The sequence below is a fragment of the Oncorhynchus mykiss genome, chromosome 6 (assembly GCF_057628025.1).
Source record: "Oncorhynchus mykiss isolate SJ-2025 chromosome 6, ASM5762802v1, whole genome shotgun sequence".
NCBI lineage: Eukaryota > Metazoa > Chordata > Actinopteri > Salmoniformes > Salmonidae > Oncorhynchus > Oncorhynchus mykiss.
The window spans coordinates 42477684-42503417 of record NC_143027.1 but is presented as its reverse complement, the minus strand read 5'-3'; the positions used below and the strand labels follow the sequence as shown (position 1 = coordinate 42503417).

General features: G+C 41.6%; 3 protein-coding genes across 7 annotated transcripts in view; 2 read left to right on the top strand and 1 right to left on the bottom strand.

The window, feature by feature from the left end:
• Positions 1 to 390: 390 nt before the first annotated feature.
• Positions 391 to 6273, bottom strand: paxx (PAXX non-homologous end joining factor). Of its 4 annotated transcripts, none has more exons than XM_090237957.1 (7): positions 5357 to 6273; positions 2778 to 2838; positions 2632 to 2681; positions 2308 to 2492; positions 2095 to 2142; positions 1836 to 1929; positions 391 to 1499 (listed from the first exon to the last, which is right to left on the bottom strand). In XM_090237957.1, exons 1-7 carry the CDS (start codon positions 5398 to 5400, stop codon positions 1451 to 1453), a joined length of 531 nt encoding a protein of 176 aa, XP_090094083.1. In that variant the 5' UTR covers positions 5401 to 6273; the 3' UTR covers positions 391 to 1450. The 4 variants fall into 4 exon arrangements, with proteins under 4 accessions (XP_090094083.1, XP_036836031.1, XP_021462214.1 ...); XM_036980136.2 differs by having other exon boundaries at positions 2095 to 2145; positions 5357 to 5426; XM_021606539.3 differs by lacking the exon at positions 5357 to 6273 and adding an exon at positions 3174 to 3400 and having other exon boundaries at positions 2095 to 2145.
• On the top strand, positions 3385 to 13247 carry dph7 (diphthamide biosynthesis 7). Its single transcript, XM_021606536.3, has 10 exons — positions 3385 to 3475; positions 3887 to 4048; positions 7515 to 7642; positions 7792 to 7879; positions 8131 to 8225; positions 10523 to 10680; positions 11068 to 11140; positions 11264 to 11329; positions 11748 to 11920; positions 12164 to 13247. Exons 2-10 carry the CDS (start codon positions 3908 to 3910, stop codon positions 12676 to 12678), a joined length of 1437 nt encoding a protein of 478 aa, XP_021462211.1. The 5' UTR covers positions 3385 to 3475; positions 3887 to 3907; the 3' UTR covers positions 12679 to 13247.
• Positions 13248 to 18224: 4977 nt separating this feature from the next.
• ipo11 (importin 11) overlaps positions 18225 to 25734 on the top strand; it is a 233640-nt gene continuing 226130 nt past the window's right edge. For both annotated transcript variants that reach the window (XM_036980135.2, XM_021606535.3), the window contains exon 1: positions 18225 to 18542. The gene's annotated coding sequence lies outside the window, so the exon portion shown is untranslated. The remainder of the gene's footprint in view (positions 18543 to 25734) is intronic.

Below are 25734 nucleotides of genomic sequence, written 5' to 3'. Positions count from 1 at the left end.
TTCAAAGGTCTCTGGAGTAAAAGTAAAACAAACAGTTTTTTTTAAACAACACCAGCAAATATGAGAATTGGGTGCAATTCTACATGGGTGCAAATACGATGAGATTTTTTTTTTCTTCATCAATCTAGTGATTACTTGGCTTTGCTCTAAAGCGAAAATGCATTGGAATTTACCCAGGTAGTGTATGTGTGCATCTGAATATAATATATATCTATATATTTTATGAAAATGTGTCTGACATTTTTCTGTTGTAAAGCATCTGTTCATATTTGTTCTTCTTGCGTTACATTTGGACTTGTTGCTGAATCTACTGTTGTTTCTGTATTCTGTGCTTCACGTTGGGTGATCTGGATTTTTAAACAAAAAAATGACAAATAAATCAGGTATCAATTGGGTTATTTTTATCTATGGTTTTAATCATGCATTTAATTATAGTATTCTAGTAGCTACCTTCAACATTAGGTATTAGAACCAAATATTTTACTGTGCATGCTCTTTGAAGGCTTGCAGTCATTTTGCTAACAATAAAGATATGAGAATCAGTCTGATATACACTATCAATTTCATGGTTTCCTGAGCAGATTTGACTAACTTGTTAAAGTATTATTATATATTATTAGAACAAATCGACATGAATGATTGGACAAGGAGAATGGCTTTAAAAAGTCATGCTTATTATAAAGTTAAAAGATTCAAATATGAGCCTCCTGAGTGGCGCAGTGGTCTAAGGCTGTGCCACTAGAGATTCTGGGTTCGAGTCCAGGCTCTGTTGCAGCCGGGAGACCCATGGGGCGGTGGTCCACAATTGGCCCAGCTGCGTCCGGGTTAGTGGAGGGTTTGGCCGGCAGGGATGTCCTTGTCCCTTTGCGCACAAGCGACTCCTGTGGCAAGCCGGGCGCAATGCACACTGACACAGTCGCCAGGTGTACAGTGTTTCCTCCAACACATTGGTGCGGCTGACTTCCGGGTTAAGCGGGCATTGTGTCAAGAAGCAGTGCGGCTTGGTTTGGTTGCGTTTCGGACGACGCACGGCTCACGACCTTCGCCTCTCCCGAGTCCGTAACGGGAGTTGCAGCGATGAGATAAGACTGTAACTACCAATTGAATACCACGAAAATTGGGGAGAATTTTTTGGGGGAAGACATGTTTCAAGTCTTCCCACAGTGATTGAGGTAATGATAATGAGTGCGTCTAAAATTGCACCCTATATAGTGCACTACTTTTAAACAGGCACCCTATATAGTGCACTACTTTTAATCATGACCCATAGGGATCTGGTCAAAAGTAGTGCACCAAATAGGGAATGAGTGCCATTTGGGATTTTTTGTTGAAGCTGTATGGCTTAGTGTTAGTGGATTAAAAGAACATTCATGCACTATATTGTTTGTATGCTGGAGAAATGTGACAGCAAGGATGGAAAGCAACTGTGGTCATTCCTCTTAGCAAATTATCATTGATCGTCTTCTTCATCAAATGCCACCCCGGTTGCTTGACGCTTTCTGAAAAAGGTCAGAAAAACATAAATAATAGTGAACTTGTCTCTTTACATTATTTGCATGCAGATGCATGTAAATACAATATGTAAAGACCGTCTGTTCTCTACGTCCCAAATGCCACCCTCTTCCAGTTATAGTGCACTACTTTTGACCAGGGTTCAGCCTTTTAAACTAGTGGACTATTTTGGATCAAAGGCATATCCCTTTATAGTGCACAACTTTTAAGCTGAGACCTATGGGCCCTGGTAAAAAAAATAGTACACTATATATGAGATATGGAGCCATTTGGGACAGCCACTGTCCTGATCTCAGTGAGAAGGTGATGTATTGGTGATGAACCTCTTAGTTCCTGGGTTGATGAGAGAATCTCCTGGGAGACGCTTCTTGACTGCCATAGTTTGGCCACTCTGCTGGTGTCTCCTTGGCTCAAAGTCTGAAAGAGCAAGAGTAGCATTTACTACACATCATCGTTCCTAATACACCTCTATGAGGATAGCTCATCCTCATACGTTAGAGGATGAGCTATGTTCTATTGTAATTTATCAAGGCAACTAAAAATACATAAAAAATAAGATGAAGAGAACTTGTCACACAGCACCTGTATTCCGTTTGTGCGGACTCTTCCCAGGACTGAATGAGGCAGGGCCTGCTGGAGAGAACATAGTAACACAACAGAGAACATAAAGACAGTGTGGTAAGAGTAAACATGCATTCTGTAACAGCAGTTAGCAAGGCCTTCCCTAGATAGGAAAGAGTACAGTATGTGAGGAGAACTTTGTATGCTGTATAAGAGCTTTGTCCCTAACCTCACCAGTATTGTTTAAATGGGTCAGGCTGTCTGCCATTCTAAACAGCAGCTCTCTCAGGACCTCTTTAGCCTCTTGTTCTTTTAGTCTGGACAGAGTCACACTCAGGTCTCCTGGACTGGCCGCTAAATAGAGCACTGCATCGGTGTCCTCCACCGATACCGACACACTCCCACTCCCACACGCAGACCTGGAAGAACATAGGAGAGGAGAGGGGAGGAATTTGCAAGTATTGTAAAGGCATGGAAAGTGTAAAGGATCTTGTGAGGATCTCAAGGAGTGCATGAGGTCCTTGGATTAAAATATACTGGGAAATGGGATAAACATACCTGATTTTCAGGATATAATCCTCTGTTGACTTTAAGGCAAACTTCTGTCTCTGAAAATAAATGTGCATGTCATTTTGTTATCATATACAGAGGGGAAAAGCCAAAATAATGCATTAAGAACCTACATATTTTTACAGGATACATACAAACTGGTTCAATGTCTCCTCGGTGAAATCTGTGCTCCACACATCAAAGGCATTTGTCAAGCTGAAAGAGAAAACAAGTATGATGTTAGCTGCATGTGTTACTACACCAATCTTTATTTTACCGGTGAATATTATGGCAATATCTATATGGTACCACTGGCGGCAGCTTTGTTGTTATTGTTGTTAGCACTAACCTGAACACTGCAGCACGAGCTTACTGTGATTCACCCGAGTCGATGAGATCACCTCTCTATTGGAGCAAAACTGTATAATAAATAGCTACCTACATGTCCACAACTACTGTAGCTCGCTAGGTCAGTTTTCTGGTCAGTTTACTTTGTTATAACGCATGGTTTCTATCCATACGGAAATGGCTAGATAGCAATCAACACTCACCCAACATTGAATATCCCAGATGTTGTATGCGTGTAGCATATTAGTTTAGATTGGTCTTTTTTATCTACCACGGTGCAATACGATGATTGGGTCAACGGTAGATTTCCATCCATGTTTTGTGTTGGTGTGGGCATGAGCTGATGGTCAGGGAACATCCACTGTGTGTGGTTGCCAGTGGGTGGCTAGTGATACCCCACGTCTATGTAACATTGTGCAACGTTTCGATGCTGAATATAGCCCCCAGTCGGTGACGTGGCAGCGTCATTCAGGAAGTGTTTGCCAGCCGAATAGCTGCTTCACATGTATGTTTCTAATTTATTTATCAGAATATATGTTGATCTGCAAACAAATATAGCTTATTGGGATATTATGTGCGTTGGAATTCAATCGAAATAATATAGTTGGAACTGTGTAGCTAGCTAAATGTTCGTCTAGGCGCCTGTTGCTAGCGAAGTAGGGAGGTAAATTATAGCCTGCTAACAGTAACGTTAGTGCTGGTTTTGCTAAATATGTGCGCTAGCTGGAGGCTAGCTTGTTTATGTTGCATGTATCTCAACCAGCAGTTAAATAGTTAGTTAGCTAGCTAGTTAACTAATATTTGATCCAATCCTATGTTACCCGTGTTCATGTTGTTGATGGTGGGCTGTGTTGTCTTGGCATACTAATTGTTGACACTGTCCATATTTGCATATTTGACTGGTGCTTTGGTCCAGTAATATGCAGAACATATTGCGATGGCTTGGAAGTCAAGGACCCGCAGTCTTCAGGTGTTAGACACAGAGCTGAGTGCCGACACAGTGGAGTGGTGCCCCATCCCAGAGTGGCACAACATACTGGCATGTGGAACATATCAACTGCAGAAAGGGCCAGATGCGGTAAGATTGTAGACACCATCGTTAGACAAACAGACATTCAAAGACAAGATACACTATATATACAAAAGTATGTGGATTCTTCGTGAAATGAGTGAATTCAGCTATTTCAGCCACACCCATTGCTGACAGGTGTATAAAATCGAGCACAAAGCCATGCAATCTCCATTTACAAAGTCAGTAGAATGGCCTTACTGAAGAGCTCAGTGACTTTCAATGTGGCACCGTCATAGGATGCCACCATTCCAACAAGTCAGTTTGTCAAATTTCTGGCCGGCTAGAGCTGCCTCGGTCAACTGTAAGTGCTGTTATTGTGACGTGGAAACGTCTAGGAGCAACAACTGCTCAGCCCCGAAATGGTTGGTCACACAATCTCACAGAACGGACCGCTGAAGCGTGTAGCACTTAAAAATCCTTGGTTGCAACACTCTCTTCCCGAGTTCCAAACTGCCTTTTGAAAGCAACGTCAGCACAATAACTGTTCGTCGGGGAGCCGAGCAGCCGTACACACAAGCATAAGATCACCATGCGCAATGCCAAGCGTCGGCTGTAGTGGTGCAAAGCTTGACACCATTGGACTCTGGAGCAGTGGGAACGCGTTCTCTGGAGTGATGAATCACGCTTCACCATCTGGCATTCCGACAGACAAATGTGGGTTTGCAGGATGCCAGTAGATCACTACCTGCCCGAATGCATAGTGCCAACTGTAAAGTTTGGCTCCTTAGTTCCAGTAAAGGGAAATCTTAACGCTACAGCATACAATTACATTCTAGTCTGTTCTGTGCTTGGAACTTTGTACTAGTAGTTTGGGGAAGGCCCTTTCCTGTTTCAGCATTACAATGCCCCCGTGCACAAAGTGAGGTCCATACAGAAATGGTTTGTCGAGATCGGTGTGGAAGAACTTGACTGGCCTGCACAGAGCCCTGACCTCAACTTCATCAAACACCTTTGGGATGAATTGGAATGCCGACTGCGAGCCAGGCCTAATCGCCCAACTTTTATTAAAACCTTTTACGGCTAGGGGTTCCGCTAGCGGAACATTTCGACAACATCTGGTGAAATTGCAGAGCACGAAATTCTAAATAAATTATAAATATTTAACTTTCATAAAATCACAAGTGTAATACACCAAAATACAGCTTAATTTATTGTTAATCCAGCCACCGTGTCAGATTTCAAAAAGGCTTTACGGCAAAAGCAAACCATGCGATTATCTGAGGCCAGCACCCCAAACAAACACATGACAATCATATTTCAAACTGCCAGGCGCCACACAAAACTCAGAAATAACGATATAAATTTATACCTTACCTTTGAAGATCTTCTGTTGGCACTCCAATATGTCCCATAAACATCACAAATGGTCCTTTTGTTCGATTAATTCCATCGTTATAACCCCAAAATGTCCATTAATTTGTCGCGTTTGATTCAGAAAAACACCGGTTCCAACTCGCTCAACATGACTACACATTATCTAATAAATTACCTGTAATCTTGGTCCAAACATTTCAAACAACTTTCCTAATCCAACTTTAGGTATGATAAAATGTAAGACGGAATAAACTATATTCAATAGCGGATAAAAGCAAAGTGGAGTGAGTGCCAGGTCGTGCGCCCCAAACACAACAGTACACTAGACTCGACACTCAGTCTGAACAGCCATACTTCTTCATTACTCAAAAAAAAACCATCAACCAATTTCTAAAGACTGTTGACATCTAGAGGAAGCCCTAGGAACTGCAACTAGATGCCTCAGAAATCTAGATTCCCATGAAAACAGTCACCTAAAAAATAAAAAATCCTAGATGGTTTGTCCTTGGGATTTCGCCTGCCAAATAAGCTCTGTTATACTCACAGACATAATTTTAACAGTTTATGAAACTTTAGAGTGTTGTCTATACAAATCTACCATTTATATGCATATCCTAGCTTCTGGGCCTGAGTAGCAGGTAGTTTACTTTGGGCACGCTTTTCATCCGGATGTGAAAATACCGCCCCCTATCCCAAACAGGTAACTTTTCATTTAACCAGGGAAAAACACATTGAGACCTAGGTCTCATTTGCAAATGTGCCCTGGTAACAATACAGGAAAATAAAATTATACACAACTTAAAACACACAATTAAATAAATAGCTAATATTATATACACAATAAACAAAACACATTTATCAATATAAGGATCCCTTTCTCTTAAACTGACCCAGAGCCAACAACACATCCAAATGAAGCATTACTTGAAGATTATTCAACATGATAGGGGCCTGGTAGGAAAAGGAAAGGGAAGTCTCCGTCATTAAACAACCCTGTGATCTAGTGTTGTAATCCGAGTTTCTATATTTCAACAATGATGTTAAGTAAATTGGTAGTTTGAGCAAGGCTTTATAAACAAAAACAGAATGACGTGTTTTTAGTGAGGTCCAACCAACTTTATGTTAAAATATGCAGTGGTGATTGTCAACTGTCAGATGTTATAAAACGAAGTGTGCTATAATAAATTGTGTCCAAGGGCTTCAAAACACCGGCATCTGCATTCATGTATATAATATCGCCATACACTTCAACAGGAATAAATGTAGACTGAATTGTCTGTTTTCTACTATTTTTAATGAAATGCAAGCCCTATTCCTATAGAAGAAGCCCAACTTAATTCTTAATTTCTTGACTAACTCGTCAGCATGCTTTTCGTCAATCCAGATGCCCAGATATTTTTAGGCGGGGACACGATCAATGGGGGCACCATCTAACGTACTTATGCAAAAATCATCAGTTACATCATTACATGATTTGGAAAATGTACTTGATTTTACCAGCATTTAGTACCAACTTCAGGTCAACCAAGGCTTTCTGCAAGGTAGTAAAAGCAGATTGAAGAGTTAACAGAACCTGAGGTGCCGTAGGGGCAGTAGCGTATACAACAGTGTCATCTCCTTACAAATGACAGTTACAGTTTTGTACAAATAGACCAATGCTGTTAATATAAATTGTGAAAAGAACTGAACCAAGAATCAAACCTTGTGGGACACCTTTTGTTACGAGTAGAAATCCTGAGTTAACGCCATCAGTAAGTACACACTGTGTTCTGTCTTTTAAATAATTTTCAAACCAGCTACAAGCAACCCGATCAAAGCCAATCTAAGCCATCAGTGCCCGACCTCACTAATGCTCTTGTGGCTGAATGGAAGCAAGTCCTCACAGTAATGTTCCATCTAGTGGAAAGCCTTCCCAGAAGAGTGCAGGATGTTATAGCAGCAAAGGGGGGCCCAACTCCATATTAATGCCCATGATTTTTGGAATGAGATGTTCGACGAGCAGGTGTCCACATACTTTTGGTCTTGTAGTGTATGACTGTATACACCATGATGTATGTCACTGACTGTTTATCAGAAAGTTGTTACTTCTCATACACGTTGGGACTCTGGTGTGTGTGTATAAGGTGGTGTAACAGTTCTCTCATTGTGCAATCATCAGGGACCAGAGGACGCGGCTACTCGGATTGGCCGACTGTACCTGTTCAAGTTTCGTCAACAAGGACCTATGTGTCCGCCCCTCAGTGAGCTGCAGCGGATTGACACACCAGCTATATTAGATATAAAATGGTAAGATGAGGCAAACAGCTACAAGCTTCTTTTCAGTTTGGGCTGGTTTCCTTGACACATTAGACCTTGTCCGGAACAAAAAAGCTATTTCAATGGAGATCCTCCACCTGGCCTTGATGATTACTTTATTGCTATACCTCTATTATCAGGTGTCATGTGCCAGTGTCAGAGAAGCCTCTGTTGGGCATGGCTACAGCCAGTGGGGAGCTACAGCTGCACAGACTCATAGAGAGTCAGGTGAGATACAGATTCATTCACTGTCGAATATCCATGTCCGTTATGTTAAAGAGTGTTTGGGTTAGGGTTGCAAAATTCTAGTAGCTTCCCCAAATTCCCTGGTTGTCCAGATATCCTGATTTGCAATATTACTGGAATCAGGATGGAATAAGCACAACATCCGTAATCCTCTAAACAGGATTTCAGAAAAACTAGGGAATTGTGCAACCCTAGCTTTGGGCACTGCTCTTATGGATACGTGTCTCCAGTAGGAAGGCCGGTGTGCTCTGCAGACTGTGACCAGTTTGGGACTGGGACCTGATAAGTTGGCTCTGTCATTAGACTGGTCCACTGGAAGAGGTAACAGGTGAGGATAATGGCTTCATTTGGGATATACTGAACACTGCATGGGAGGTTACTAAAGACCACCGATTGGACAACTAATGTTCTAATAGTCAGTAAAATTTCAAAATGTAAGCATATCCGTGGTAAGTTTGTTTGTCTGTTTCAAGTTCATTATTTGGGCTCCCGAGTGGTGCAGCTGTCTAAGACACTGCATCTCAGTGCTAGAGGCGTCACCACAGACACCCTGATTCAAATCCAGGCTGTATCACAACCGGCCGTGATTGGGAGTCCCATAGTGCGGCGCACAATTGGCCCAGCGTCGTCCAGGTTTGGCCGGTGTAGTCCATCATTGTAAATAAGAATTTGTTCTTAACTGACTTGCCTAGTTAAATAAAGATTCAACTATAAAGCATTGCATACATCTATAGTCACATTTCCGTAGTGGCATACAGTTGAACAGAGGTGTTTTTTTTATTTTTTATTTCCACACATGGGGATTTTCTTTAGCAGGGCCTTGAAATAAGTGGGCCTTTTTATAAATGCATTTCATGCAATTCTACGTCATTTACATGTTAAAATACATAATTTATGCCTCCCAAGTGGCGCAGTCGTCTAAGGCACTGCAGTGCTAGCTGTGCCACTAGAGATCCTGGTTTGAGCATTGCCGCGACCGGGAGACCCATTTGGCCCAGTGTCGTCCGGGTTAGGGGAGGGTCTGGCCGGCAGAGATGTCCTTGTCCCATCGCGCTCTAGCGACTCCTGTGGTGGGCGGGCGGTTGCACGCTGACAAGGTCGCCAGGTGTACGTTGTTTCCTCCAACATATTGGTGTGACTGGCTTCCGGGTTAAGCGGGTATTGTGTCAAGAAGCAGTGCGGCTTGGTTGGGTCGTGTTTCGGGGGACGCACAGCTCTCAACCTTTGCCTCTCCGTACGGGAGTTGCAGCGATGAGACAAGACTGTAACTACCAATTGGATACTATGAAATTGGGGAGAAAAAGGGGTAAAAAAACAGAACAAAAATACATTATTTGTATTTTATTTTTATTTTGTGGGGGTAGATCAACTTTAATATCGCAGATTGTAGGTTGTATCAATTTAATTGTTTGCATCATTTCTAATCCCCCTTTATTTAATTTTTAAGCCTTGAGACAATTGAGACATGGATTGTGTATGTGTGTCATTCAGAGGGTGAATGGGCAAGTCAAAAGATTGAAGTGCCTTTGAATGGGGTATGGTAGTAGGTGCCAAGGACACCGGTTTGAGTGTCAAGAACTGCAAAGCTGCTGGGTTTATCACGCTCAACAGTTTCCTGTGTATATCAAGAATGGTCCACCATCCAAAGGACATTCGGCCAACTTGACACAACTGTGGGAAAACATGGACCATCACCCCTGTGGAACGCTTTTGACACCTTGTAGAGTCCATGCCCCGACGAATTGAGGCTATTCTGAGGACATAGGGGGTGCAACTTAATCTTTTTTAGACTCAGTGTATATTCTAGGTTGCAGTAGGCTACTAAATAACTTTCCAGTGGCACTGAATGATGAAGATGAAGCCTAGGCTACTTACCGGTGATGGCCGATGCACTCATGCCAAAAGCTTATTTCAAGATAAGCTACTTAGAAAAAGTGTTGTTCGCTCAAAAAGTTGTTGCAACATTTTTTGGGTTGGCTTCTACAGACAGATTAGTCTTCTATTTTCAGCAGTAGGCATTTGCTTTCCGAACTTGACATTTTTTCTCGCAATTATATCTTGAAATTTGCGAAAGGCTAACTGACAGCCGCAACCAACCATAGTAGTATAATCCATTCAAGTCAGGACTGGCAGCAATAGCTAGTGTACCCATGAGTTTAACAGTCAAATTGCTAGGCTTAGAGGTTTTCAAAACCCTTCTATGGATTATATGTCTATGGCCACAATGCAACAAGCTGTTCTATATTTGGCGTGCATGCTGCCCAAATTCTGGCCTTCCCGACTTTAAGTGCTTATGATTAATCTTGATCCACAGCAACTTTTTTTTGAAGCTATTGATCCTCTGTGGCTAAATTATGCTCTCTGATGTAGTATTTTGAATGGTTTTGTTCTGAACAGGAGTAATATCATTTTAGGAATACATATTCCTAATATTCCATTTAAGTCATTTTAATATTGTCAGAGAAAGAGCAGCGCAATAGAATTGCTTAGGATATAGTACTAAGTTCTGTGATTACCTAGGGTTTTCATCCCCGTGGGCCCTGTTTAAAAGTAGTGCACAATATAGGGAATAGGGTGCCATTTGAGACCCATCCATGGCGTATCCTCTCCTCTTCCCCTCTGCAGTAGTGACGTGCGTGTGGTGTCCAGTGACTCTGCAGGCTGTGTCAACGTCTTGTCCCTGGGGGAGAACAGTCTCACTGCTGTATCACAGTGGAAGGCCCACGACTTTGAAGCCTGGATCTCAGCATTCTCATACTGGGATACTCAGCTTGTCTACTCCGGTAACACTCCCTCTCGAAAACACATCAGCTAATACAGGCCGCTTAGTGCTCAATACCCTCCTTTCAAGTTCTGTGTTATCCATCCTATTTTCGGTTTATCTGTCTTTGTTTCTGAAACCTAAATGTTTGCCCCTCCTTGTGTGATGATGATGTTTACACGTTGCCTTAATAAGATGGTCAGGGTTGTCATGCTTTTTGAGCAGACGGGATCCTCATGTTCTTTAAAAAGTATTGTGACATGCGTCCTATGTTTTGATCTTCCATAGCAGCAAGTTCAGTTGGTGACCTCATGTTAACTGTTGTCTGCGTGCTTGCAGAATAATTTAAACATGACCAAACCTGTCGTGTGTGTGTGTGTGTGTTGTCTGAATGGAATGCACCTGGCAGGTGGGGATGACTGCAAACTTAAGGGATGGGATCTCAGGATGGGTCCCTCTTCCCCCACATTCACCAGCAAGAGGTGAGCATGTTGACACAATACGCAGTCAAAATGCATTCGCCATTCCCATGGCCAAGTCAGTGGGTGCCTCAGAAACATGTCTTAAATGAACATGTAACCAATACCGTTTTTCCTTTCTTGAAGGCACTCGATGGGTGTATGCAGTGTACACAGTAGCCCACACCGGGAGCGCATTCTAGCCACAGGCAGGTAAATCAACATTGATTTTGATTATTTCAGTCAGGTGTTTTATTTTCAAAAGGCCAGGCTGATATTATACTATAATCCTTGTATTCATCAAGCTCCCATTTATATTCACTATGTGTTCCTGGGAGAAAAGCTGAGTAATCTGTTTTTTTTCTATCAACATACTAATTGATGTTACTTACCAGATGTGTGAAGGATCGAACCCTGAGGCCCATACGAACCCTATAGTGCTTGCGTCCGAAATGGCACACTGTTCTCAATGTAGTGCACTACTTTTGACCAGAGCCCTTAGGGCTCCTGTTCAAATGTAGTGCACTCTATAGGGAATGATCTGGACTCTGGACAAAAGTAGTGCACTATATAGGGAATAGTGTTCCATTTGAGATGCAGTGAATCATTTGAACTCTCTCCTGTCCTGTAGCTATGACGAGCAGGTGCTCCTGTGGGACGAGAGGAACATGCGTCAGCCTCTCAGTGAGAGTGCTCTGGGTGGCGGAGTGTGGAGACTGAAGTGGCATCCTACCCATGAGCACTTGCTGTTGGCTGCCTGCATGCACAACGATTTCCACATCCTTCACTGCCAGCAAGCTCTGGGTGAGTCTGACTGTCTGGGACATGACGCTTTGCCACAACTACCATGTCTGTCTGGTTGAAGAGCTGGGTTGTATTCACAAGGAAACAACTGAAGCAGGGAGGAGCCTACCTGAATTTGTCCAATAAGAAACACTTGTTTTATTTTTTTATTGCAAAAGTTTTTCTACCCTGTGTTAGTATGAATAAGACCCAAGTTATGTCTTGTCATTTTGTCAAACCTGTAATATTTACTTCTTCCTCTAGAGGGCAGCGGAGGAGCGTGTTCTGTCCTAGCCTCCTATATCCTCCACAATTCCCTGGCCTATGGGGCTGACTGGTCCCAGCTTTCCCTGGAGGAGCCTCCCCCCTGCTCCCCTCTGGAGACCACAGAGTCAAGACAGTCCCAAACAGAGAGCCGTACAGGAGGACACCTAAGGATTCAGTATGAATCTCCCACTGCCAGCTTCGACACCTCCTTGGAGGATGACTCAGGACGTTACATACCTGAGAGTTTATCCCCGTCATCTGCTAGCTCTGTGGCAGGCCCACCTGCCTGTCCTAACCCTGCCGTGGACAGCCCTGCAGTGTCCTGCCTGATGGCCAGCTGTTCCTTCTATGACCACATGCTTCATGTGTGGCGCTGGGACTGGACCCCACAGGAGGCAGGCTGCACTGGGACGGCCCAGGGGGAGGGAGAAAGAAGGGCTGTTGGTGAAGGAGATGGTGGCCAGGCAGTAGCACCAGCAAAGTATGCAAAGTGCACTACACGTAGGGAATAGGGTGCCGATTGGAATGCTGCCGAGGTTTGGAGACATGTTTTTGCTTATTGGCCAAGCCCATTAAATCAGGAGGCAAAGACCGAAGAATGCATATGATATCTCACCATAGCGGTCTCTCACTACTACTAGAGGAATATTCACCTTCAAACAAAAACCACAAATAACATTTTTCAAATTTTTTGAATGTCAATTGTTGCAAAAATGTCAAATGTTTACCTTTCTGTAAACATTATGCTTTCGTTCCAATACTGCACACATGATGCGAAAGCACCTGGCATTTATTCAACCTTTCTTGGATAAAATAGGCGTACTTTGAATCACTTGCAGATATCTGAACTATTTATGATTGTGCGATCAATATCATTCCACCCTGATTTAATAATGCATTTTAATGAAAAACCAACACCTTTTAGGTCAGTATACATATTGGATCTTAAAGATTCCCTGATAAGTGGGTCATGGATTTGTTATAACTGTTACAATGCAGGAAAAACATTTGTTTAATCCACTTGTACAATTTGTTCTTTCACGTGTATACTTTTTTGAGCAATACATTTGCTGTGTTTGAATCCCCTGGCTTCTATTGTTCTGTTAACACTGATTTTATTGATTTAACCTTTACTTATCCAGGTTCGTCACATTGAGAGAGAATAGATTTTTCAAGCGAGACCTGGTTCAACCAAGAAGGCAGCAGAGAAAAATATTTGAGACAAATATCAGACATACTGTAGCAACTTGCAGGCATAGACACACCATACATTTTTGTCGTTGAGTCCCAGTAGTTGGTGTTGGATATGAAAGCGTAGTAAATTAGACAGTGAACGAGAATAACTTGCCTCCAACCAAATTAATTTGAATTTGGAATAATTTAGTGAAAAATCGCAATTTCAGTCTTTATTATTACATTTTGGCAGTTTATGTGCAGTTGTAAATCAGAACAATAACACAAACGTTTTTTTTTTATTTCAATGTATTTAAAAGATAAATAGTGAATCGTACGAGGGTGCCAATATATTTGACCCCAACTGTATCTGTCTGTACAATGATCAGTTGACCATAATGATTTAGCTTTTAACCTGGAGCCATCATGTGTACTGCTCTGGTAAAGAAGAAGACAAAAGTTGTAAAGCAACACAATGCTTAGCCTAATATACATTTTGTTTTAATTACAATAGCACATGCTAGTGCTTTCAGCATGTACATTCACAATACACCAGGGTCCAGTAACACATGATCAGCTCAGCTGTAGCACATGTTTAGCAACCTATTGACCTCCCAACACACAAAATGGTCCTTGATGCTCAGACAGAGTTTCAGATGGATCAGTCTGTGGGGTCCAGTTATTGTATAAAGTTCTTGGGGTAGAGTTTGAATAACATGTAGGCCTACTACTAACTAAGTATACCATTGTACCCTGAAAATTACACTCCTTCCTCTTTACTACATTGGAGTACAAATACTTCCCTGATGAAACCCTCTCAGAATAAATACTGTTCCTTTTGTCCAGCTGGGAAAGGGCAGTGTGGAGTGCAATAGAGAGTGCGTCATCTGTGGATCTGTTGGGGCGGTATGCAAATTGGAGTGGGTCCAGGGTGTCTAGGATGATGGTGTTGATGTGAGCCATGACAAGCCTTTCAAAGCATTTCATGGCTACAGCTGTGAGTGCTACGGGGCAATAGTCATTTAGGCAGGTTACCTTGGCGTTCTTGGGCACACAGATTATGGTGGTCTACTTGAAACATGTAGGTATTACAGACTGGGTCGGGGAGAGGTTGAAAATGTCAGTGAAGACACACACTTGCTGGTCAGAGTGTGATCACACAGCTGATGCTCTTATGCATGATTCAGTATTGTTCGCCTCGAAGTGAGCATAGAAGGCATTTTGCTTGTCTGGTAGGCTTGCATCACTGGGCAGTTCGTGGCTTGGTTTCCCTTTGTAATGCATGATAGTTTGAAAGCCCTGCCACATCCGACAAGTGTCAGATTCGTAGGATTCGATCTTAGTCCTTTATTGATGCTTTGCCTGTTTGATATTCCAACAGAGGGCGTAGCGGAATGTCTTATAAGTGTCCGAATTAGTGACCCGCTCCTTGAAAGCGGCAGCTTTAGCTCAGTGCGGATGTTGCAGCCTTTAGTGCGGATGTTGCAGCCTCAGTGCAGCCTTTAGCTCAGTGCGAATGTTGTCTGTAATCCATGGTTCCTGGTTGTGATAATTACGTATGGTCACTGGGGATGACGTCGTCTAAGAACTTACACTCCTCAATGCCATCGGATGAATCCTGGAACATATTCCAGTTTGTGCTAGCAAAACAGTCCTGTAGCTTAGCATCCGCTTCATTGGACCATTTCCGTATTGAGCTCTGCACTGGTTCTTCCTGCTTTAGTTTTTGCTTGTATGCAAGAATCCGGAAGATAAAGTTATGGTCAGATTTGCCAAATGGAGGGCGAGGGAGAGCTTTATGCGTTTCTGTGTGTGGAGTAAAGTTGATCTAGAGTTTTTTTTTCACCTCTAATTACACACGTGAGATGCTGGTAGAAATGAGGTAAGACTGATTTCAGTTTTCCTGCATTGAATTAGTAATACGTACACATTGTCCAACGAAATGCTTACTTGCAGATTCCTTCTCGACAATGCAACAATAATAAGAAGCAAAATATAAAATATAAGAATATGAACAAAGTAAATGTCTCAGTTGAATAGAACACATTTTTTTTAGAATTGCGGGTATAAGGGGTTAGATTCAATCTGTAGTGTGGAAGATCTGCCTTATAGCTGGATCATTTTCTATTGAACCGACATATGCAGTGTTTTACCGTTTAGGGTGAATGCAGTGGGAACATTGCCTTTGAATTTAAATCGCACAATAGCGTGGATCTTTGGTGCTACGGATTGAATCTAGGCCCTTAGGTCTCTGATCTCATCCACCTGCAATGTGTAACACTCAACTGGATAATGCAAAGCAGCATTTTGCGCCAGAACACTCAACATAGGAGTGCCAATTGGAATAAGGGTTTGATTAGCTGCTATGACAATAATAGCAGAACAATGACTATGTTAGGAAGGTATCTCACATGTCACAGTACACCAACAAGCAGCTTAAAGATCTTTTCCATGGCTATTATGGTTGTCCTAACACTTTAGCTACAGATAACAATTTGAGCTTAATTGCACATATTTATGCTTTAAGTACTCTACAGGTTCTAATTGTAACTTTTTTCACCTCTTGACCAACATTTGTTTTGTCATCCCAGAGACCGACAGAGACACTACACTCACCTGTCTCACACACACACACACTAGACATACCTTCATTAAGGATAGCTTCGTTGAGGCTTGCTGCTAAAGGGATGCTCACTAGAGCAAACAGCAGTATCGCAATCTGGATCTTCATCCCTTAAGCACAACAGGCCTTTCTCTACGAGAGCACAGAGAGCACACCAGGTTAATTCAAATTTCGAGTCTTCTGTGACAGGGATGGACCGACTTACGAACACTTATCCACCTATATACATCTGAGGTGAGCCACAGTGAAAGCAAACTTACCTCAAGAGTTGGAAGATGCTGGTTGTCTAGCTGATGTCTTCTGGACCGGTAGTGGATATTATTTGCATCCTGATCTTATTCTCTGACTGCAGATACCTTCCCCGCCCTTCCACACCTCTTGACAAAACAAGGCTGTTGACCTTAACCCCAGGACCAGTGGAAACAAAATAGCTCCATAACATCAAAGATCCACCACCATATTTCACCATAGGTATGACATACTTTTCTGCATATGCTTCTGTTTTTCAAAATCAACATTTTGCAATGGTCATCTCAGTCTCTAGACTTATTTAAGAGGCCAGTCCATAACTGCAGGTGAAGGGGGAATTAAAGGTTTAACTAAGGTTTAAGAAATGTTGTTAAATCTGAAAACCAAATATAATTAACTGTTAGGGATGTGAAAAATGTAAAACATTTCTTAATGTTTAAACTGACATTTTATTTATTTTTTATTTTTTACTCTGCCGCTATTTCAACGTCATTTCCTGTCCTCGAGATGCACTTTTAGGTTCCAACTCAGTATAGCTAGTATGCCAATCTGTCACGATCGTTATAATGAATGTCGGACCATTGAGTTCCACATAATTTATTAAAGAAGTGAAACTTTAGCAAAGACTAAACAATAAACTAACAAACAACGAACCGTGACTAAAATACTACCTCAAAACATAAACAATATCCCATAACCCACAGGTGGAAAAAATGCTACTTAAGTGTGACCCCAATTAGAGACAACGATATACGGCCTCTAAATGGGAATCATACCAAAACCCCAACATGGAAAAAACAACCTAGAACCCCACATAGAAAATATAAACTAGACTAACCCTGCAGTCACGCCCTGACCTACTCCACCATAGAAAATAAAGGCTCTCTATGGTCAGGACGTGACACAATCTTATCTAGCTAGCTAATGTTATCTGTTGTTGCTGTTTTTGTTTTACTACACCCTGTTCAAATGTTTAGCCATCTGGCCCTCTGGCTGGTTTTGAAGCTGGATTTGTCATAACAATAGAGAGTTTTCCCTATATTAATGCTTGTTAATGCCAAAGTTTTGGCATCTTCCATAAATTGCGGCCATGAATCTGACATAAAAATATAATAAAATGAAGCTCCAGTAATATGGATAACTATTGCATTTTTCTACATTGTAATGGACACGGTGCAAACTTTGGTAGGCTGCTGGAAGCTTCGGCTGTGGAACAGCAAAGCAAAGTCAGCCCATGCTCATGGTTCTCACAGTGGAAGTGAAATGATTGGCTACAATGACTTTTCTCATGAACATGCATGTTGCAAATGACATGTAACTATTAGTTCCTTGAATTGTATTTTGCTGGTGCCTTTTCATTATCTGGATAGACACTCTGTGGTGATTTTAGCATGCAAATCTTGGTGGGGCAAACTCCCCCGTTTTTTTTTAATGCATGCCACAACACAACACTAAACAATTCATTAGTTGCACTATAACAGTGTAGTTGCACTATAACAGTATAACAGTGACTATAACTGTTCGGGCCTGGATAGCTCTGCTGTTGGGACAGCTTTTTCTTTCCAGCACCATGGAGTGAATCCTTACCACTGCTGTACCTGGCTGTCAACAGTGCCTTGTCTGGCAGCGAAACAGTTCATTCAGCCTCATGTACTGCCTTTAAAAAAAACATAGCTGATATGGCTGACTTGCTTAAACAAATGTGTTTTATACTGACAATTGAGATATACAAACTATGGCATAAGGGAACGACGAGCGGATAAGACAGGCTATAGGCTGGCATTCTCTGGATTGATGGTGCTTTCAAGACAACTGGGAATTCTGAAGAAAAAGAAGGTTGACTCAAGATGTCAAAAATGACACCATGGGGGGCCTCCCGAGTGGCACAGTGTCATTATGGGGTATTGTGTGTAGATTGTTAAGGGGAAAAATTATATTTAATCCATTTTAGAATAAGGTAACGTAACAAAATGTGGAAAAAGTTAAGGAGTCTGAATACTTTCTGAAGGCACTGTATTTGGACCATGACTGCATGATTTGGACAATGAAGCTAACATTTAAAATGTCTCTATACTTCAGCATTTAGGATTTGAGATCAAAAGTTTAGTATTTTAGTGAAGCTGGTGGTGGCACAGACATGTATTTATGTACACGATCTAAAATAACTTAAGTTAAGCTATTGGTGGTAAGGCACTATTGTACGTCATCAAAACGCGTCTTGCTTGCTGTGGATCGCGCCCTTCCAAGCGACAGCGTGTGCGTTTGTAGCTGCGAACAGCTGACACAAGATTAGTCAAGTTTCAGTGTTTCTATCAAGATATCATTTCTTAGGTGAGTCTTAATTTGTGACTGCAATCTGCAAAAGTGTGTCATTCGCAAATGAAAGCCTCCCCCTTAAGTCGTGTTAGCTATCTTTACAAGGATGTTGCTAACGTTAGCTAGCTTGCTAGTTGACAGACACGTTTCTTCCAAGCTTCTTCCTCCGCGTCTGTGTTGACAATTCACCTAGCTAACGTTACATGAAAGAAACGTAGGAAGCAAATTTAGCGCTCTAGTCTCTACCAAGATACTGAGGGCAAATTCTCCAACGATTTTGTTTTTTAAATAACCGACGTACGGTAGCTAGCTAGCAAGGTCCCTCTAGTTTAGGTATCTAGCTAATGTTAGCTACTGTAGCTAGTTATGTATATGACAGCTTTGCAGAATAGCAAAAATATATTTTAGGTGTGTATTGTAGCTAGTTAACGTTAGCTCTATTTTTATTATAATAAGAGCCCAACGGTATGAAGCTTTCCAGCTGCAGAATGTGCCTTGAGAGTTGAGGCTAGTGGGGGTGGTCAGATATGCCAAATCATTGTTTTGATTTTATAGCTAGCACGAGGGCTAACGTTAGTCATATCCATCTTGCAGTGAAACTAGCTATGTTTCATCTGTCTAACTATGACGGGACTCTTGCTCGTGATGATACTCCCAGCAATGCGATTTGAATCAGAAATTCTGACATTTCTGATACGTCTTTTAGTTTACACAGGCCTACACCACCAACAAAACAAACTCCAATTGTTCTTGATATTCTAATGTTTCGAGAGCACATCTGTGTAAGCACACTCCAATGAAACGTACAAATATCACCCACTGATCAAATAAAATCAAACGTATTTATAAAGCCCTTTTTTACATCAGCAGATGTCACAAAGTGTGAATACAGACACCCAGCCTAAAACCTCAGAGAGCACATGGCCAGATTGTTATTCAAGATGTTCATCGATGACCAGCAAGGTCAAATAACAATCACAGTGGTTGTAGAGGGTGCAACAGGTCAGTACATCAGGAGTAAATGTCAATTGGCTTTTCATAGCTGAGCATTCAGTGAGAGACGGAAAAAAGCAGGTCCAGGACAAGGTAGCGCGTCCGGTGAACAGGTCAGGGGTTCCATAGCTGCAGGCAGAACAGTTGAAACTGGAACAGCAGCACGACCAGGTGGACAGCAATGAGTCATCAGGCCAGGTAGTCCTGAGGCATGATTCTCGGTCTCAGGTCCTTTGGAAGGGAGAGAGAGAATTACTTAAATTCACACAGGACACCAGATATAAGACTGATCCTAGCTTTCCGGGCACATATACTATTGCAGCATAGATACTGGCAGCTGAGACAGGGTCAGCGGACACCGTTGCCCCGTCCAATGATACCCAGCCAGGCAGGATATAACTCCACCCACTTTGCCAAGGTATAGCACCCACACCACTAGAGGGATATCAACAGACCACCTACTTACTACCCTGAGACAAGGCTGAGAGTAGCCCGCGAAGAACTCCTCCACCGCACGAGCCTGAGGGGGCAAAACCGGACAGGAAGATCACGTCAGTGACTCAACCCACTCAAGTGACGCATCCCCCCCCTAGGGACTGCATGGAAGAGCACAAGTAAGCCAGTAACTGAGACCCCGTAAATAGGGTCAAAGGCAGAGAATCCCAGTGGAGAGAGGGTGAAAGAACGTACCAGAAGTATATAAAATTAAAAATAAACGTACATACGGAGCCTTACATATAAAGCAAGCCTTACATATGGACGGGGAAGCCATATGCAAAATTGTAATATTTTGTACCTGTAAAATTTGGGCACCTACTCATTCAAGGTTTTTACTTTATTTGTACTTTTTTCTACATTGTAGAATACTAGTGAAGACATTACAAATATTAAATACCAAATATGGAATCATGTAGGTACCAAAAAGGTGTTAAACAAATACAAATATATTTCAAACTCTTTCAAATGACTGCTCGACTTGTTGACTGCTCGGTCCGCACAGCAGACTTTTTTGGCATTGACGATGTCCCCATTACCAGTAAAACATAATCAAAACCTATTTCTTTCACTTACTTGCTGTGCTGGTTCGTTAATTTGTTCAGTCATTTCATTCTCAACCAGGATTTCTATGGAACGCCATTTGGGTCTTTATGTGTCAAATAACACTATTTTACATGTCAATTAAGCTTATTGACCTATCAGGACCTGTATATAACTGCATGTCACGTAAACATTTAACGTGTTCATACATTTTTTACGTTATTACACGTTGATTACACTATCACTCGTATTTCATATGTCAGAATGATTCATCGATACGTATGCTATGATGCTGGTAAAGTTGTCTCGCGTACTTATAGTGCTGGTCATAAAAAAAGCTAGCTCAAGATGCAAGCAATGTTCTTCCCCAAAAACATAGCATAACGACATCTGTTAGCTAGATATCTATATAGCTAGGTGTAATCTAAAATAACCCTAATTTATAAGACATTTCTTATTTGATTAATGGTCAGACCCATCTGTGAAGCTAGCCACAATAAGGATTAGCCACAATAGTGGACTTTGCGCTTAGCCTTCAAAGTAAAAGTAAGTAATTGACAGTGATGTAAATGAATACAAATAGTAGAATTATGCCATAATTGAATAGATCATGCTAAACAAAGTTGGAATGTTATATAAAATTTATTTCACAATCTGTTGTAATCACACTGGATATATTATACTTTATAATTGCATTGGGGGCATACTTGTTTCACTGTACAGCCTTACCTATGGATTGTGGATCAATGACATGGGTTTACTCAGTGACACCCAGAGAACATTAGTGTCGTAGCTCTAATTGTGGGACTCTGAAACAACTGAATTGAGCACATTTATTGTCAACCTATGTGTATTAAACACTATTCCCGAGGAAAAACAATACCGCGTGGATGTTTTGGAGTCTGATAACTCTGAGGAGGATGTTGGCGAAAAAATATATTGGGTAGACTGATACCCCATTTCATAGCTTCCCATTCCAACCTTGTTTAACATTATCTAGTCTAAATATGGCATGATTCCTCCAATTGTAACCATCACTTTCAGAGGTACCTTTATTTTGAAGGCAAACCACAAATTCCACTATTGTGCCTAATCCTTATTGTGGCTAGCTTCACAACACATAACCCGGTCTGGTTGAGCCTCACTAGCCGGATGAAGCAAGCTGGCTGCTAATTACGTTAGCTTTGGGCAACAGGGTTAAGTAGCTGGCTGCTATTTATTTCCATGAACTGAAGTTCAATTTCAATAGGCGAACAACAAGTATAGCTAATACTTACTCACTAGGATTCCCAAATCATTGCTAAAAATCGTGAAAATTACTGCAGTTTCTACTGGTCATTGTTTTCATGCTGGTTGTATTGGTGCTAGCAAGCTGAAGCTAGCTAGCTACCCCAGAAGGTGCGGCCCAACAAATAATGCTTTATTACCAACTCAGTATTGTAAACTCGTCGTTCATGGCCGGTGTTTTCTTGTTTGCAGACAAATTTTGTACAGCTTTGACAGTGCTACTGATAGTAGTGGTGGCGCTTGGCTTGCACATGCAAATTCAGAACACACAACATTCTATAATAGAACTGTGTTATTTGACGTGTCAAATTAAATGCTTATTTAACGCGTCAAATTGTGTTATTTGACATATATTTTTTGACAATCAAAGACCCAAACGGCATTCCATAGTATGTCGTGAAGCTAATAGCAGTGATATTATTACTGTGTAACTCCGGTAACTTTGCTCAACAAAACTGCCGACACAGGTTGTGAACAAGCGATGGGGCATTTTCTGAGCCTCTTTACTGTGTCGCCTCCATGCTCGATGCTAAGTACAAGGACCGCTATTTCGATACGGACAAACAGGGTTTATGTGAAATGTTACATACACAGCTGGACAAGATGGAAACGGACACGGTGACAGTGCACACTAAGGAAGAGGACAGACAGAGCTGAAATGTCACTGCTTGACATGTACAGCGGCTTGAGAAAGTATTCACTCCCTTGGCATTTTTCCTATTTTGTTGCCTTACATTCTGGAATTAAAATCCATTTTTTGGGGGGGGGGGGGTTTGGATCATTTGCTTTACAAAACATGCCTACCACTTTGATGATGCAAAATATATATTTTTTATTGTAAAACAAGCAATAAATAAGACACAATAACTTAACTTGAGCGCACATATCTATTCACCCCCCCCAATGTCAATACTTTGTAGAGCCACCTTTTTGCAGCAATTACAGCTGCAAGTCTCTTGGGGTATGTCTCTACAAGCTTGGCACATCTAGCCACTGGGATTTTTGCCCATTCTTCAAGGCAAAACTGCTCCAGTTCCTTCAAGTTGGATGGGTTCCGCTGGTGTACAGCAATCTAAGTCATACCACAGATTCTCAATTAGATTGAGATCTGGCTTTGACTAGGCCATTCTAATACATTTAAATGTTTTCCCTTTAAACCACTCAAGTGTTGCTTTGGCAGTATGCTTAGGTTCGTTGTCCTGCTGGAAGGTGAACCTCCGTCCCAGTCTCAAATCTCTGGAAGACTGAAACGGGTTTCCCTAAAAAATGCCCCTGTATTTAGCGCTATCAATTATATTTTCAATTCTGAACAGTTTCCCAGTCACTGCCAATAAAAAACTTCCCCACAGCATGATGCTGCTACCACCACCATGCTTCACTCTTGGAAAGGTGTTCTCGGGGTGATGAGAGGTGTTGGGTTTGAGCCAGTGATAGCATTTTCCTTGATGGCCAAAAAGCTCAAGCTCAAAGCTCTAGTCTCATCTGACTAGAGTACATTATTCCATATGTTTGGGGAGTCTCCCACATGCCTTTTGGTGAACACCAAACGTGTTTGCTTATTTTTGTACTTTTCTACGGCTTAAAGTGGTCCTCTGGACAGATATTCCAATCTCTACTGTGGAGCTTTCCAGCTCCTTCAGGGTTATCTTAGGTCTCTTTGTTGCCTCTCTGATTAATGCAGCCCTCTCTTGGCAGGTTTGTTGTGGTGCCATATTCTTTCCATTTTTAAATAACTGATGTAATGGTGCTCTGTGGCATGTTCAAAATTTCTGGTGTTTTTTTTATAACCCAACCCTGATCTGTACTTCTATACTTCTAGTGGTGCCCCTTGCTTAGTGGTGTGGCAGACTCTGGAGCCTTTCAGAACAGGTGTATATACTGAAATCATTTGACAGATCATGTCACACTTAAATAAAGTCCACCTGTGTGCAATCTAAATAATTATGTGACTTCTGAAGGTAATTGGTTTCACAAGATCTTATTTAGGGGATTCATAGCAAAGGTGGTGAATACAGTTGAAGTCGGAAATTTACATACACCTTAGCCAAATGCATTTTAACTCAGTTTTTCACAATTCCTGACATTTAATCCTAGTAAAAAATTCCCTGTTTTAGGTCAGTTAGATCACCATTTTATTTTAAGAATGTGAAATGTCAGAATAATAGTTGCGAGAATGATTTATTTCAGCTTTTAATTTCTTTCATCACAATCCCAGTGGGTCAGAAGTTTATATTCAATTAGTATTTGGTAGCATTTCCTTTAAATTGTTTAACTTGGGTCAAACGTTTCGTGTAGCCTTCCACAAGCTTCCCACAATTAGTTGGGTGAATTTTGGCCCATTCCTCCTGACAGAGCTGGTGTAACAGAGTCAGGTTTCTAGGCCTTGCTCGAACACGCTTTTTCAGTTCTGCCTACACATTTTCTACAGGATTGCGGTCAGGGCTTTGTGATGGCCACTCCAATACCTTGACTTTGTTGTCTTCAAGCCATTTTGCCACAACTTTGGAAGTATGCTTCGGGTCATTGTCCATTTGGAAGACCCATTTGCGACCATGCTTTAACTTCCTGACGTCTTGAGATGTTGCTTCAATATATCCACATAATTTTCCTGCCTTATGAAGCCATCTATTTTGTGAAGTGCACCAATCCCTCCAGCAAAGCAAACCCACAACATGATGCTGCCACTCCCGTGCTTCACGGTTGGGATGGTGTTCTTCGGCTTGCAAGCCAAACAGTTCTATTTTTGTTTCCTCAGACCAGAGGACATTTCTCCAGAAAGTGACATCTTTGTCCCCATGTGCAGTTGCAAACCGTAGTCTGACTTTTTTATGGCGGTTTTGGAGCAGTGGCTTCTTCCTTGCTGAGCGGCCTTTCAGGTTATGTCGATATAGGACTTGTTTTACTGTGGATATCGATACTTTTGTACCTGTTTCCTCTAGCATCTTCGCAAGATCCTTTGCTGTTGTTCTGGGATGGATTTGCACTTTTCGCATCGAAGTCCGTTCATCTCTAGGAGACAGAACGCATCGCCTTCCTGAGCGGTATGACGGCTGTGTGGTCCCATAGTGTTTATACCTGCCTACTATTGTTTGTACAGATGAACGTGGTATCTTCAGTCATTTGGAAATTGCTCCCAGGGATGAATCAGACTTGTAGAGGTCTACAATTATTTTTTCTTGGCTGATTTTCCCATGATTTTCCCATGATCAAAGAGTCACTGAGTTTGAAGGTAGGCCTTGAAATATTTCCACAGGTTCACCTACAATTGACTTCAGGTGAATTAGCCTATCAGAAGCTTCTAAAGCCATGACATAATTTTCTGGAATTTTCCAAGCTGTAGTCAACTTAGTGTATGTAAACCTCTGACCCACTGGACTTGTGATACAGTGAATTAAAAGAGAAATAACCTGTCTGTAAACAATTGTTGGAAAAATGACTTGTGTCAGCACAAAGTAGATGTCCTAACCGACTTGCCAAAACTATAGTTTGTTAACAAGAAATTTGTGGAGTGGTTGAAAAACAAGTTTTAATGACTCCAACCTAAGTGTATGTAAACTTCCGACTTCAACTGTACATATGCACGCACGCACCACTTTTCAGTTAATTTTTTTTTAGCAATTTTTGAAATGACTTTTTTTTCCATTTCATGTCACCAATTTTGACTATTTTGTTTTTGTCCATCACATGAAATCCAAATAAAAATAAGTTTAAGGTACAGGTTGTAATGCAACAATATAGGAAAAAAGCCAAGGGGGATGAATGCTTTTGCAAGGCAATTTATGATGAAATCCTGGTTGAGTGTGAAATGACAAATGAACAACGAAACAGCACAGCAAGTAAGTGAAAGAAATAGGTTTTGATGATGATTTACTGGTAATGGGGACATGTG

Bases quoted from the DNA above. Each gene is read 5' to 3' on its own strand.
- dph7 (XM_021606536.3), top strand. From the start codon at position 3,908: ATGGCTTGGAAGTCAAGGACCCGCAGTCTTCAGGTGTTAGACACAGAG. The intron at 7,880-8,130 runs GTGAGATACAGA...TGTCTCCAGTAG, and splicing joins ACAGACTCATAGAGAGTCAG to GAAGGCCGGTGTGCTCTGCA. The intron at 11,921-12,163 runs GTGAGTCTGACT...TTCTTCCTCTAG, and splicing joins TCACTGCCAGCAAGCTCTGG to AGGGCAGCGGAGGAGCGTGT.
- paxx (XM_021606539.3), bottom strand. From the start codon at position 3,328: ATGTTCCCTGACCATCAGCTCATGCCCACACCAACACAAAACATGGAT. The intron at 2,146-2,307 runs GTGAGGTTAGGG...TGTTCTCTCCAG, and splicing joins GACCCATTTAAACAATACTG to CAGGCCCTGCCTCATTCAGT. The intron at 1,500-1,835 runs GTTCATCACCAA...GACCTTTTTCAG, and splicing joins ATCAACCCAGGAACTAAGAG to AAAGCGTCAAGCAACCGGGG.